At 37.8% G+C, this 15,481-nt stretch overlaps 1 protein-coding gene across 1 annotated transcript; it reads right to left on the bottom strand.

The window, feature by feature from the left end:
* Positions 1-29: 29 nt before the first annotated feature.
* On the bottom strand, positions 30-14,925 carry HTATSF1 (HIV-1 Tat specific factor 1). Its single transcript, XM_048318593.1, has 9 exons — positions 14,596-14,925; positions 10,793-10,997; positions 10,434-10,481; positions 9,134-9,288; positions 7,949-8,112; positions 6,224-6,323; positions 5,603-5,692; positions 4,980-5,117; positions 30-4,620 (listed from the first exon to the last, which is right to left on the bottom strand). Exons 1-9 carry the CDS (start codon positions 14,770-14,772, stop codon positions 4,336-4,338), a joined length of 1,362 nt encoding a protein of 453 aa, XP_048174550.1. The 5' UTR covers positions 14,773-14,925; the 3' UTR covers positions 30-4,335.
* Between the last annotated feature and the right edge of the window lie 556 nt (positions 14,926-15,481).

The following is a 15,481-nucleotide window of genomic DNA, read 5'->3' as shown; positions in this document are numbered from 1 at the left end:
TTATCTTAAAACTAATCAGCAAAGACTTGTTCTGTTCATGAGTTTGTTTATTAAAAAGGTAGTATAAAACACAACCCCTTTAAGAAACAAATTGAAGACAAACGAAGGGTATTCTCAGATGCTATCACAAGTTTAGATATTATTCAAATACCATTTGCTTTTTAATGTTTCTTTTCTAAGGGATAAATGAAAACAGTTAATTTATTGAAAAAAAATCACCTGTCAGAAAAAATTCCAAGTCTACTTACTGAAAAGCTTAATCTAACAATATACTTTCATATTACAGAATGAGCAAAAAACCAGTTTGCTGCAAAAGGTTTCATAATTCTATAAATATTTTACAGAACTTTCAGAGTATCCTGACAGTAAGATGTCAAACTATAATGAGCTCTGAAATACACACAAGTCAAATCAACACAAATACACAACTCACAGCATTCATTTACCATACTGCAGTATGTTTCCTCAAATGCAGAAATAAAAACAAGAAGTTAAAATCCAATTAAAATCTATAGGAATGCATTTTAAATTTTTTTTTTCTAAATTTGGTTTGGTTTAGGTTCAAGAATTCAAGGTATGAATACTGAAGAAAGGCAAGTTTGGGTTTCTATGAAGCATCCAACACCTTCAAGTTTTATTAAGTGAATTAAGCTAATTAATTATTTGTAATTGTTAATAGGTTAACCTTAACTGAATAATGTCTAGGATATGTTTTAGCTAAAATGCACTGCATTTAACATACTAAAGATTTTAAGTGAATTGCAATCCTTATACAAAACCTAAGCTGTACAAGGGACTGAAATTCAATTAAAAAAAATTTTAAAAGTCAGTAGGAGAAACAGATAAACATTTTGATGCAAAATGAAACTAATTCTCTCTTTACACCTGTATATGAACATTCGAGAACCTGCAAAAAAAGAGAAAGCCTTCTAGAAAGCCTTTTATTTTGAGGCTTTTTGTTTCCAGGTGTCTACCTCTAAGGCCATGCGCCTCAAACCACATCATCTCTGGTGAATACCTGTAACCCCATAAAAATTCCTTCTCAGCAAACCACTGAATGGCATTTGATTCTGAAGCAAACTACCAATTTATCCTGAAGCTAAGCAATGATTTTGGACAGTTCAGAAAGTGATTCTGTGAAATTATATTAAAGGGTCAGTTAATACTCTGTCGTATTGTATTTAAGTGGCTTCACATCCATTTTGTTACACTGAGAATTGGTAGAAACAACTATTTCTCTAGTTCAAAACTGAGCAAAAATAGTTATCCACAAATTGTTTCAGCCTGCTGCTAGTTACTGTTTTCATCGTATACAGAGGAAAGGAGACAGATTCTCTTAAAATGAACCTCCCACCAAAAGCAGAGGGATGGAGGAACATGCAGTATACTGGAACAGGACTTAAAAAACCCTTAGAAATTGAGCAAGAAGGTTGTTTTTGTCACTTCTAATGAGCAAGAAAAGTAATTTGAAAACCCTTTTAATTATAGAACAAATAAAGTGAAAATTCCTTTAAGGTTTTAATTTCTTACCACTTTACGTATGATGCTGATCAGTAAGAAAAATGTGTGCATTTAAAAAGCAACTCTGTTAGTTCAGATTTGTTAAAATTTCTTAATTAAACATTACTGCTCTATACTATAAGAATTTCATAATCATACTTCAAAACAGCAATTTTAACTCCTGTGAAAATTTTTGATTTTTGTTCAGATTGATTTATAAAAATTTCATAAATTCAAAGTAATTTCATAAATAATTTCAAAAAGGAAAACATCTGAAGAATCTGGTTTCAATGAAAATCTGCTGAAAAGAGTCACAGCTGCATTAACCTCTCTCTGGACTACTAAATGCCTCAGTAACTCAATTAATAGATTATAAAAATATATTTTTTACATTTTACTCGGGAGAAAACGGAGGTAGACAAAAGGAAAATACGAGTTTGAGTATAATGCCACACTTGAGAACACTGTATTTGCATGGAAAAAGAGCTTTTATTTTTTAATAATCCTAGTTAATAGGAAAGCCAGTAAAGCATTTGGTCTCAGTCTTTGTTGGTACTCTACCTTAGTGTGAAATCTAAAGGAGAAGGTGAAAGGACTAAGAAAGGACTTCTGCAGCAAGCCAGTCAAATTTGCACATTAATTGGAGAGAGGAAGGTTTACTGCACATACAATAATTCCTTATTTTTCAAAGTCTTATTTCAAACATTAACACTAACCTTGTTTTCCATATCTGATACCATGATAAGGCTTCACAGAACTTTACAAGTTTTATATATTTGTCCACAAGTTTCCCTATATCAGTTGTCATTCTACTGTAAAACAGGTGATTTAACTGTGTAGTGTTACACAAATGGGCTCCCTTAAAAAAAAAAAGCAAACAAAACACAAGAGTAAGAGATCTAAAGACTGGAGTCTAAAAGCTGGAAGAAAAAAGAAGCACTGAAAGAAATACCACACTGAATTACACTCCTCATATGCAAACGCTTCCAGCTCTCAAAGGTCTGTGGTGCTTATTACCAATAAAAATAACTAAGGCAGAATCAACACAACCCAGAAACGTATCTGAATATACCACTATGTGCAGCTACTAACCAGGCAGTGTTCCAGATTCCCTGAATTCTTCAAACACCTGCTTTGCTGAAACATACGGTCCACACACTTGGAAAGATGAGAAAATGGACTTATTTTAGCTGTCAAGAGCTGTATCTCTTCTTTATAATGCAACTCAAAATGGGAAATTTGTCATATTAGCGTATTATGAGCCCCCAGACTTTTAACCTCTGAATTCAAATATGACACCTATTTCTGTCACAAAAAGATGTAATTTATAACCACAGTGGCAACTGACAACTGAGATGCTCTGGTTGGCATAGTCACCCACACATATTGACTACATATATTAAAAAAACCCAACAAAATAAACTTAGAGAACCATACAGACTTCAGGAAAAAATCTGTATGGTAATCTCGGAGCACAAAGTTTGAAAATAACATTTTCAGAGTATTCTGATTACCTCGTGATGGAAATACAGGAATTAACATCTATAGTTTCTTGTAATCCAATATGAATTTAAAAAATTCAAAAGATCATCCTTGCAAATGTGTACTGGTAACGATCCATATGGACAGCATGCTATCAATTTTTAATTGTTTAGTGCCTAAACCCATGTTCTTCTATCCTTACTTATCAAAATAATGGAATTCTAAATTAAGAATGACTATGTCCAAAACAGCTCCAACCAGTTATTTTTGAAAGCCTGCCACTTATTAAGATATCTAAAGTTAGATTATCTCTTAAGTCCTTGCTTTCAGAAATATTTTGAAGAGGATTAGCATTTGCTTTTTCCATATAAGAGCATTAGTTGAAAGCGTATTTTAAAATATACTAACTTTTGTAGTTTGAGCTGCCATTTAAATTTTATGAAGTATGGAAGATCCTCCCCACTGTGAAGAGTACACAGAGCTAAACTAAAATGTTGAGAACTCACATTCATCATGCTAACAAATTTAAACAAAACTCTTTACTCCAATATAAAAGCAAGAACTAATAAAGCCACCACAAAAATCCAAAGCCTATTTTGATACCTACTGCACACAGACCATGAGAGTTTAAGACCAATCTGCCTAGAATATGAGTGTTCATGCATTTCTAGTCTCCTTGACATAATTCCAGCCTCTATCCAACATCAACAGAAGATCTAAACAGGGAAAGGATAAAAACAATTTGCTGAATGCTGTGATTTAATAACCTATCTTCACTCAGTTTGCCCTAGGGTTGCTATGTGAACACTGTCTGCCACTTTCTTTAAGCTTGTGACCTGATACTATTCATCATCTGCCATCTAATACATAGCAATGCATCCAATGCATTCACCCTATATGTATCACAGCACCTGTTCCATAAAATGATCCAACATATCAGGACACACATTATTGAAATACTGAGTTCCAAGGGGTACAGGAAAATAAACAGTACAATCCACAAATCTTGTAAAAGCTTTGCATTACTGAAGCTACACATAGTTACATAAACTTAAGGGTTGGAACATATTTCTCACACACATGATGAAACACTGACAAGCATAGCTAGAACAAAAGAAGCCTGATGAGTTTTACTGCGTTCTTGGCAACTTGAGTTTCTTTACCTGAACAGCCAATTAATACAAACTTTTAGAACCTCATTAAATACTGCTTTTAATGAAAACTTCAAAGCACACAGTTGATGACATTCTAATATGCCTATATTCACATGAACATTGTCAACAGTCACCCTGAAGAAAGTGATACACTCAAACATCACCCTAAAAATCATGCTTTCATAAAGTATTAAAGGTGTTATGTATCAGCTTCACCATCACTGCCTGCAAGGCTGCTGTCTGTGGATGGAGCTCCATCTTCATTAATACCCTCATCACTATTCTCCCTCTTATGAGCTTCATCATTTGCATCCTCCTTAGGTGTGTCATTAACCTCTGGAGGTTGTTTCCCTTCGGGCAGTTTAACATCATTTGACGCAGAATCCGAATCAGATGTAGTCTGTTGCTCCTTTGCATCAGGATCCCCTAAAAATGACTCCCACACCTTGAGCCTTTCTTCCCTTTCTCTTGCAGTCTCCTCCACCTGTTAAAGAAGCGTTTATACACATCATTACAGAGTCATACTTGTCAAAATGAGTATTTACAAGATAAAATTAAACAAATATTTGTATTACAGAAATATCTCAATGCTGACTGTGAGCTAATGATCTGTACATCCAGTGGCTAATCCTCTAAGTACTCAAACAGGTCTTCCAATTTTCTGCTAAGTTGAATAATTGAGAATGATTTTTGGAGACATTCTACAGCTTTTGAAGAGAAGCAAGATAATGCAGGGATGAGCAGGGGAAGGGTATGGGGACAAGAATGCCAATCACTCCTAGAATTCAAGCAGATTTACTGTTTGGAAGACATACTTGATAAAACAGAACCATGAAAGGCTACCTGATAATCCGTTACACCATCCCATGTTTCAGCACTGAGCTGACGGCCACCAAACCACCTTCCATTTAGAGTCAGCTTGCACAGATCAGCTTCTGTTGCTTCTTTAAATGACACAGAAGCGACGCCATCAGGGTGCCTCTGTAAGGACAGGCAACTTGCATTTAATAATATTCTAACTAATGTATTTATTCCAATACCCTTTAGATTGTCTTATAAAATCAATCAGGACATAGCTCCATTTTGATCATACGTAATTGTATTTTAAAAGTTAAGTTTTCAAGTTTCCATATGTTTTTCTACTGGCACACAGAACACAATTTTTGAACACGGAAAACAAAAAATATTTCAGCTAGCTTAGCTACAAATAATGTATCCATACACTTTCAAACTTGTGACATGTATCCAAGCTCCTGGGAAGAGTTAGCTTGCCTTCACATATGCTGAAGTAGACAGGCGCTTAGACATTAAGTTCCAAAAGTTTTAAAGTACTGAAAGATTAAGTCAAGTTTCCATGAAATAAACACACCCAAATAAATGCTCCACTCATATTAAAAGCAGCCTAAATGTTTTGCACCTTTGCACATTACATCAATTCTGCCAACACAACATGTAAAAATACCTACATCAAATATGAGAACCTTCTTTACTTGACCAAACTTTTCACACTCTGTCCGCAGATCTTCTCTTATCTCATTTAGCACTAAAGGGTCCTCCTACAAAGCAATTACACAGCTTTAATTAAACACAAGCACTCACTTCTTTCAGCTTTATTTTTGCTCCATAATCAGTGGTACACATCTGCCAGTCTGTTAAAAGTCCATAAATTAAGTGCTGTTAAGCAGCATTTTCAAAGCCACCTGGGAGTTGGCAGACAGCTCTTATTTGAATTTAATAAATACTACATGTTAATAAGGCTTTTTTGTGCTCATTTCTCCATTTTAACAATTACTGTTGTTTACTCCTCTTTTGATCCCAGAAAGGAATATTGTCAGATATATACGTTTTTCAGGCAGTGAAAAACCCTGATTTGAAAAATACATTCTTACCAACATTTTTTTCTTGCTTTTGCAGAGAGATGAATGAATTTAAAGCAGATGTTTGGCACAGGAGAACATCCTTCCCAAACAGCAAGTTTAATTTTATTTTCATCTGCTTAGAATTTTGCTACAATTTGTACAGCAGAAAGTTCAGACAATGATAACTTTTAACAGCACAATCTACAGAAGCAAACTGCATCTTCCTACCTCAAAGTCCTTGGGGTGAAACATATTCCTGATAATAACGATGCGTTCATGCCGCATTCGAGTTGCCCCATCTTTCTTCTCCGGCCTCCAATCCAGCTGTCTAATGAAATGAAGCAACAGTAAGAAGATATTGTTGCGGCTCTCTTCAGTTTCTACAAGTATTTGTTGAAAAAAAATCGTTAATTTGGCATTTCTTGCAATATATTACCATATATTTTGACACAAAGACTTAAGTTATTCTTCTAAAAAATGCAGTAATTAGCCAGGTTTACTACTCCTACAAAGCATTTGAGGTTTTAAGGTACTTAAAGGCTCATAGAGAGAATATAAATAATTTTTCAAAGTAAAGTATTTTTTAAAATACTGAGAAAATATTTGTGAAGTATTAATTCCTTCCTAATATCAACTCAGATAAAGGAACCAGCTGTTTTCAACTACAACTAAAGTGTCAGTGTTTTACCATTTGTTCCTAACTTATTCTGTAAAAAAGGAGATCCACTATTCCCCTTGGTAAAATTTAACTGCTTTTATTTAAAAGAACATGCAAGAACACCTTGACTCTTACACAGGCATTACTACAAGATGTATTTTGTTCCCCAGTGTAGAGCCACTAACATAAACTAGTCATGTAACCCAGCACATCTGTTCTAAGACTTTGCCTTCCTACATCAAATCTTACTTCTCAGAGAAATGCCTACTTCATATCCTATTACAAAAACCCCCACACGTTTACTTACACTTTCAAATCTCAAGATCATACATGGAGGGGGGGTGGGGGGGGGGGGAAGGGAATCTTAAGTTTCTCCTTATACCTGCTACTTTAGCTGAAGAAAACTTGGATTTCCAATGAGAGTAGTTCTACAAGTAACTTATGCTCTTCAACTCAAAAGGAACACAGTCCTTTTATTCACACTAATTGCTATCAAATGCAATTTCATAATTTTCATACACCTGCCTACACACTGAAGACTTCTTACAGCAAGAACTGTCAGTGTATCTTTGGGGCAGATACATTTCAAGTTACTTCTGGCTTTAATTGATAAGATATCAAGTAGCTTTTGCTCCCTTTAACTATGGGAAAACATTTCTGCATTACTATTTACAATGTTAAGTGGAATGTTGCTTTCATTAAAATATCAAAAGTCTTATATTCGAACTTTTTTCCTCTTTAATCTGCATCTTCTTGGTTCCAAAAGGAAGAAAAACATTTTTAAATTGACAAAAGCAATGAACTCAAACCCCAGTATATTTTACAGCAGAGAGAGATGTCTGGGGGAATCTACAGAGGTATTTTAGTATTTGCTCCTGTGGCAGCCAGCATTTCTTGCCCTTTGCAACTACTGCAGTATGGCACTAAATAGATGTGAGCAGCCAGAGTATTATGACCTTCCAGCAGTAAGCCCAGATATTGTGACAGGACTTGCATGCTCTTATCCACTGAGGAAGAGAGTCTTTTATTTCCCCAGAGCCATAGTACTTTCTTCTACATCTGAAGGCACCACTGCTCCCTACATATTATTTCAATGTGTGAATCACAAAGAAGTTCATTATATCAACACTTAATCTAGGAGTTCATCCCCTTTAAACGTGCAATAGTTAAGTTATTGCACTGTCAGGAAATACTTTAATTTTGGCATAACTTAGCATTGCATTTGAAAGAAAGCATCACTTTACTAATAGCACTTAGAACTCAAGCAATATTCTACTGAAATAAAAAATACAAACTTCTGCTGTTGAGACAACTTCTTCTTGTAGTCTTTACATTTCTTCTTCTTTTTGCTTGCATCATACTCCCCCTTCAGTTGGAACTTTGCAACTTCCACATGCAATTTATAGCCTCGGATTTCTGCTTCATCCAGAAGCCTCAAAGCAAGTTGAACTGATTCTCTCTATTTGAAGATAAACAGCACAAACTTTAAAGCACATGGCAAAGTCGAACTGTATTGCAATAACATGTCATTAAGTATACTGTGCTAAGAATCAAGTCCCTGTCACTGAAAAACATACTGATGTCCTCTGACACATAGCTGGCAACGCTTTCCTGATCAAAACATAGTATTTCTTCACTCCTGTTGTAATTGATTAATACTTCCAAAAGCAGCTGCATACATTTCATTCAAATATGTCACAGACACTAAATTGCAATATCCAAGCAAGCAGATGAACTTAAAAGCAAGAATAAAAAGATTTCAGGGGACTGATTCCCTGTAAAACTTGTATCACTTTTGCACGAATGGCAGATGTTTAGACTCTGAAGTAATTTTTAATGTTTTCCTAAAAGTCCTTTAGAGTGAAGACTGTATTTATGCTTGTGCACTCCACAGCCCTAACTACTACAATTACAAAAATAGCACAAGCTACATGCCATTTCATTTAGTACTGCCTGGTGCTTCTTGCAGAACTAAAGCAGGCTGCACTTGCAATCACCAACTTTCCAAATGATTCACAAGTGAAACACAAAGAAATAGTACTGCAGCCTAAACTTTTATAGCTTAATAAAGAATGAAAGCACAGTTCTGAACCAAACCAGTTCTCGACTAAAAGCTCTAAATACAGGACTACAGTATGTTCCTTCCTGGATCGTTGTTTTTGTATTCTTGATTACACAGTGGTATACTTTCAAAGTAAAAGGTGAGGAGCCCCCCACTTCAGCCCATAATCTCTGGCACCCAAGACAGGAGCATGCAGAGACATGTTCAGCAGGTATTATGGCCATTTCCAGGCAGAGGGTGGGGTTGGATAAGAGGAAACAAATGAGGTAAGTGGGCATTTCCAGAGTAAATCTTTAAAACAGACACCTATATTCCAAATCATGCTTTAGATTTCAAGAATCTTCTGAATGTGATTCTGAAACAGTGGCCATATGTGGCCTCACTGGTAAGGAAAACTGCATTTCAGTGCACCACTGACCTTCAGATAACAACAGAGGCCATCTCCTTTAAGATTTCCTTCCTTATCTTTGTACAGTTTGATCTTGTGTTCTTCTGTCTGAGGATCTCGCATGATGATACCACATTTTGACATGACTTGTACAAATTCATCTTTTGTAATATCTGGAGGCAAACCTGCAAAATAAATTCAAACAGAAGGCTTGAGTATGATCGATTCTTAAAAAAAACCTCTGTGGAACAAATCTTCCCATAGTGTTTCTTTAAATGAAAGATATCAAAATAAAGGACATTCTACATACACTGCATGAAACCACTGCCCTTGGGCTTTACCTTCTACACATTACTTCATACCAGTATTTTGAAAATCCTTGTACCTTATAATAGGTGTAATGCACAGAAACATCTCTGTGCTCCCTGATATGGACACCTAGAGCTTTACTGTCACGTATGTCATCAACACTGCAGTGGACACAAAGGCCTCTGCAAATGTAACTCTCCTGCCCAAGCTTCAAGTTCTACTGCACCTCTAGGTATCAGAGACAAAAAAAACCCTCATAAGAACACAACCTATAAACAGACAGACAACTGTTTTCTCCACTCACAAATCCAATAAAAAGAGTAACTGATTATGCACAGAGATTTTAAGACCTGAACTCTGAATTGAGGATAAGTAAAAAACCAAAATGGATGAGAAAACTACGTGGATGTCCCATCCTAATTTGGCCTGTCTGAAGATTTTTTGAAAATGCAAGTATGTGCGCTCCTGTGACTGCTCACAACCACCAAGTGTACCTAAGTATATACATCTAGAGATAGCACCCCACCATCCAAAACAGGTAGAGAAACACCATAATAAGTGCACAGATAATTTCATCTTGAGTTTTCACATTACTTTCTCACTGTTGCAAACTCTTTTTTACTGTTCTTACAGTAATAATTATTACTTCTTACCTAATAATTATTTGTTAGAGCAAATGAAAATTATAGATTAAGCAATGCGTATAGTTGAGGCCCTATCTCATTATAAACTTGTCATTATCCTATCCCTTAAAAGCCTGCAGAAATTATTTTTCTAATAAAAGAATAAATTAGTGACTTGGCTGACACAGCTCACAGAATACCTCATGTAACAGATAAAAGCATGAAATACGTCCCTTCTACTTCTTTCTGCAATTTAAAGGTCACAAAGACATTATGCAGTCAGGAACACAACATTAAGTAGCCTGCAAGTGACAGACTGAATAGATAATATTAGAGACACATATGAGTCCCTTTTACCATCTTTAGCTCAAAGTAGATAAACAAACACTATTACTTACCTGTCACATAAACATTTGTGTTTCTGTCTTCTTCAACATGAAACCACCCTAAACACAAGAGTTTAATTCAGTTACGGTAATATATTAAACATGGGAGCATACACATTTATATTCCATCAGATATGTAAGACTTTTTGCTTGCGCACAGGGAAACTTTGAACATGCCTTAATTTGCTTTTCCCCCCTTGTATACAAATTCAGGAGAATACCTATGAAGCACCATACAATTTTAGAACCATTCTGGAAATTTCCAGCACAACCTTATCTTTGCTGTACCAGATAACAACAATCAACTGCCAGTTTTCCCTCAGCACAATACAGGTCACAGCCTACACAGAGGGAAGTGCTTTGTCACTTACCTGGCTCTAGCTTCCTTTTTTCTGATTTTTGTTTTGGATCCGTTTGTTTTCGTCCTGTTTCATTTGCTGATGGTTGTGTTCCTGATGTCTTAGAACTTACTGGTTGCTTACTTTCAACGGCTGTACCAGAAGCAGATGATGTGTCTGTCTCATCTGCATGGAAGCCATAGTTGGCATGATAGGTTGCCAGGAAATCTTCTGTTATCTGAAAAGAAATTAGGAAGAGTAATATAAAATTTCAAAGAACTATAAATTCAGGTTTGTATTTTAACGTTAATTAGGTGATGGTTATTTTCTAATCTGTCAACATAGAAAATAACAATATTTTAAAACTATTTAAATGATCTTTGCAAAGCCATACACACAACAAGAACAATCAGTTCATGCATTACCTGAACTAGATGAAGATAAATCCCATACAGCACAAGAAATTTTTACACAAACATTTCACAAGTTCTGACATTTTTCAAACCAAGCTTTCTGCTTTTCATGGGAATTGGATCTGCCTGAGGGACAGAAACCAAGTGCTCCTGGCCATGGTGAAGAGATAAAGCAACACTGATGGTAAGCCAACAACTTATCCACAGATGATGAATGGCTGACATTTGCAGGCATCTGCCTTTTCATGGAATCACTTCAAGAAACGACTTATATTTATGCTGACAGGCAGTAAATATTGCACTTAACCAGAGATGTATCTTAACACACTGCTTCTAAGGCAACGGGCTTTACTTTATATCCTACTAATAGATAAAGAATTAGTTTGCTCTTTTCCAGAGAGAGACTATATTTGGATAAAATATAAGACTGGCCAATGCCTATGTTTTAGCAGTCAACCCCCCCCCCCCCCCCCCCATAAATTACATCCAGTACTTCCAGCCACTAGCAATCACACACAAAGAGGTACATCATAGCTGCATTTGTCAGCATCCCTGCATTATGAAGTATTTTCTGAAGTTACACACTCTGAAATATTTTTTCTCAAAACTGAGCCTTGACCTTTGAAAATTTTATCTGACTCTGATCTGTGCTGCACTTGCTTCATCTGTATTCAAAAGGGAACAAAACTTAATGCCATTAAGCTATTGTAAGAGAGCAATTTCAAGTGTCAGTGATGAAAATGTAATCTCTTATCTTCCATAGTGATTTGAAACTTGATGTTTCAACTCTAAAATTTCATTATGACAGATCAGAAATGCAAAATTGACGGTAACAGGCTTGTCAGGAATAATGCAAGATGCCATGGAGCCTCATAACTTTAAAGGTTAACACAAAATAGCTCTTAGGCTAAACAAGATTTGCCACACACCTCAATAAAGAATGTAAATGGCTGCTCTTACAGGTATGACATAACAGAACGTCATGAGAAAGAAAAAGTACAACTAAGTTTACTGAAGAAAAGAAGACTCTGTGCTCTAATCAGGTTCACTATACTTGACATTAGCAATCTTAGCAAATCCTTAATGTCACAGTTGATGAGATCCAGAGAATTAAGAAGCTTCTATACTTTCTGGTGAACAGCATTATTAATTTTCATCAGAGAACCTACTGGTAAATTAGTGATTAAACCTGCAACAGGATTATTTTGCAGTTTCTGGGGGAACTGCATTCTGTGTAAACCTCCATTTATTATTAGCAAATTACCTACCATGGACTATCAAATTTTGCCACTCAGTAACAAAGATGTTTTTTGCATAACATGCTATCATCCTACCATATAACCATTACCACTACTTCACTTTAAAATGTTTTTTTTGCAAGCACAGAGAAGCTTATACACGTATAGCAGCTTTTATTGGAACTTCTATCATACCATGACTATGAGAAACAAGCACTCACAAAACTGGTTACTGGGGGCTTCAATCCCATTCTGGTGGAGAACATCACAGAGAAATCAGTCCTACCTGCACACCCACACAGTCAAGCAGTTTGGGGTGATTAAGCTTATAGGAAAAGAAACACAATACTACAGGACATGTGAGCATGTAGTTAACTGCTGGTCCCACTGAAATGGAAAGGAATAGATTAACCAAATGAAGAACAGATACCCTGTGCTTGCAGATGACAGCCAATGTCTGTATTTTCACAGCAAATGACGCAAGCAGCAGATGAATTCCACACGTTATTTTGTGCTATGTCTGTGAAGCACTAAAAACGTTGGTATTCATTAATACAGTACCATTGAAAGAAAAAAAATTAAGTAATAAACGAGGTTAAAATTGCTTCTGTAAAATATTTGATTGTCTCCAAATTTTTCTGGGGAATGCTGGCAATTAGTATCATTCACTTTTTGCACTGCTGTGAAATATGCTTTAGCGCAAGTTCAGCAGACACTGTATTCCCAAAGCAGAGCAGCAGTGCAATCCCAGTCTGTAGATAACGATCACTTAGAGCAGTCAGAATATTTTCATCTTTTGTCAAGAAACAGATTAAAAGTTTTATTACTGCTCGTGGAGAAAGAAGTACAGCTTCTGGTTACAACAGTCTCCTCAGTTTACCTGGATAAAACATTCTGTTAATAATCATCAACCAAAAGAAGTAACCTGAAAAACACTATAAAACACTATGACATCCAGCTGGGTAAAGAATCTTTGTGCAGCACTATGGGTCATGCATAGGTCACCAACTTCTACTATACATCATATTTACTAATGAACTTTGCTGCTTCTATTTAATCTGTCCAACCCTTAATGTTATCTCCTCCTCAAGACAGAAGAGATAAGAAAAGCACTTAGGAAAGACAAATGCTACTGAGAAGAGACACATTTCAAAAGAGGTGAGAAGGGGAAGAAATGGGATCAAAACAGGAAGAACCCTCTTATAGGTTACTGTGCTTACTGGATATAGCACCCATACGGAGCCAGGAATACTCACTTCTCCACTGCTCCACTTTGTGAGTCTGGATTTTTCACATTTTTACCCCTCCATAAGCCATCTGCTCCATAGACACCTTCCTAGGTTTACACACAAACTTGGCACTACAGGCTTCACTCTCACTCAGATTCTCTGAATTGCAATGAATTCACAGTCACAAGCTAGAACTGGCACGTTACATCCATCAAGTAAATACCATAAAATGTCTTAATATTAAATTAAGTAATTGCCCTCACTCATTGCTATATGATAACAAAACTACTATTTCACTTGCATATCAGTAGATTGGCTCAACATATTAAATCTATGTTCATTCTCCCCTTGAAGAGCCATATTATCACAGCAAGATCATATTTTATACTTAAAATATTTACTAAATTAAAAAAAAAAAAAAAAAGAAAAAAAAAAAGGTGTAACATATTTCCATGCTGTGGAGTGCCACTAAGACAAACACTTATTTTTCAAGTGCATTTCTAAGACTGAAGGAGATAGAACAACACATCGCTTACCTGACATAATTTTCAGATAATAGTAAAAGACGGATAATACTACTCTATTTTCATCTAGACCTCGTAAAATACTAATTCATTTCTAGACTGCCCACAAAGAGATCACAGCTACTATGACAGAGACCTAAACACATCCCAGGCACCCCCGAGCAACATTCACAAATATAACCGTGACTTCATCCCAGGCCCGAGCAACTCTACGGATTCTCCGCTAACACGCAACACACAGCTCCTCACAACAGCGCAGCCAGTCAAAGACGGAGACAACACCGTGGTTTTGCCTGTAAAAATGAGTGTTTTGGTGCTACTGAGACCTCGCAGCAGACACGATGTGGCTGAACGCGGACACTTCTGTACCGACGAGTTCCGGCATCAACTGCTCCTCCTTCTCCCCCTTCCTCGGGGCTCTCCCACACCCACCTTGGGGAACCAGGCCTTCTTCTCCAGGTCCCACTCGTAAGCAGCCCCGTCCGCCGGGTCCACGTAGGTAAAGGGGTCGGACTCGCCCTCGCCTTCGCCCTCGGTTGGCTTGGCTTCGTACTGCTGCTGGAGCTGCAGCTGCCGGTAGAACTCCTCGTTTCCGTCCTTGCCGCTCATCCTGCCCCGTTCACTGGGCCTGGGCACCCGCGCTCTTTCCGCCGCCGCCGCCTGAGGCACGCCCACCCCGCCCCTCTCGGTGGCAAGAGCGCGCGCGGACAACCCCGTACCTCACGCGGCCGCCGTGACCGTCCCGGGCCCCAGCGCGCACGCACACAACACCGGAAACAACCACCCCCCTCGCTGCCGTACCTTCCGCCCGTCCCGCCCCTTTACCTCGCGATGTAGCCAATGAGACGAGCGCTGGTGGGTCACGCGGGGAACGGCGAAGCCAATGGGGAGCAGGGAGGGAGGGAGGGGAGCCTTTCCTGGGGAGGGCGGAGCGGGGGCACTCAGGGTGCGGGCGCACGCGCACTCAGGGCGCGGGGAGTGGGTCGTGTTTTCCCGCCTCTGGGCGGGCCCTGGGGGCGGTGGGTCCGCTCTGGGACGGGGGCAGTCGGCACAGTGGCCTTGCCCTTTTTTCTCTTTCTCGTTTTTTTTCTTTCCCTTCAGCCTTAGGCTCCAGCGCTGTCTCACCACAGGCGGGAGTTCTGCAGGAGGGCAGCTGCCCCTGGCGCACCAGACTGCTTTGGGCGAGAAGCTGTACCTTGATGGGCTTTGCATGGGGACTACTGCAGGTTTTCTTACATGATAGATAAAAGTTTGGGGCACGGAAAGTCCTCCCTGCTGCAATGTTTTTCCCTATTGCGCCTAGGACAACACTGGACAG

Source organism: Corvus hawaiiensis, chromosome 14 (genome assembly GCF_020740725.1).
Source record: "Corvus hawaiiensis isolate bCorHaw1 chromosome 14, bCorHaw1.pri.cur, whole genome shotgun sequence".
Classification (NCBI taxonomy): Eukaryota; Metazoa; Chordata; class Aves; order Passeriformes; family Corvidae; genus Corvus; species Corvus hawaiiensis.
The sequence above is the reverse complement of the archived record's forward strand: the minus strand, read 5'-3'. Positions and strand labels throughout refer to the sequence as shown.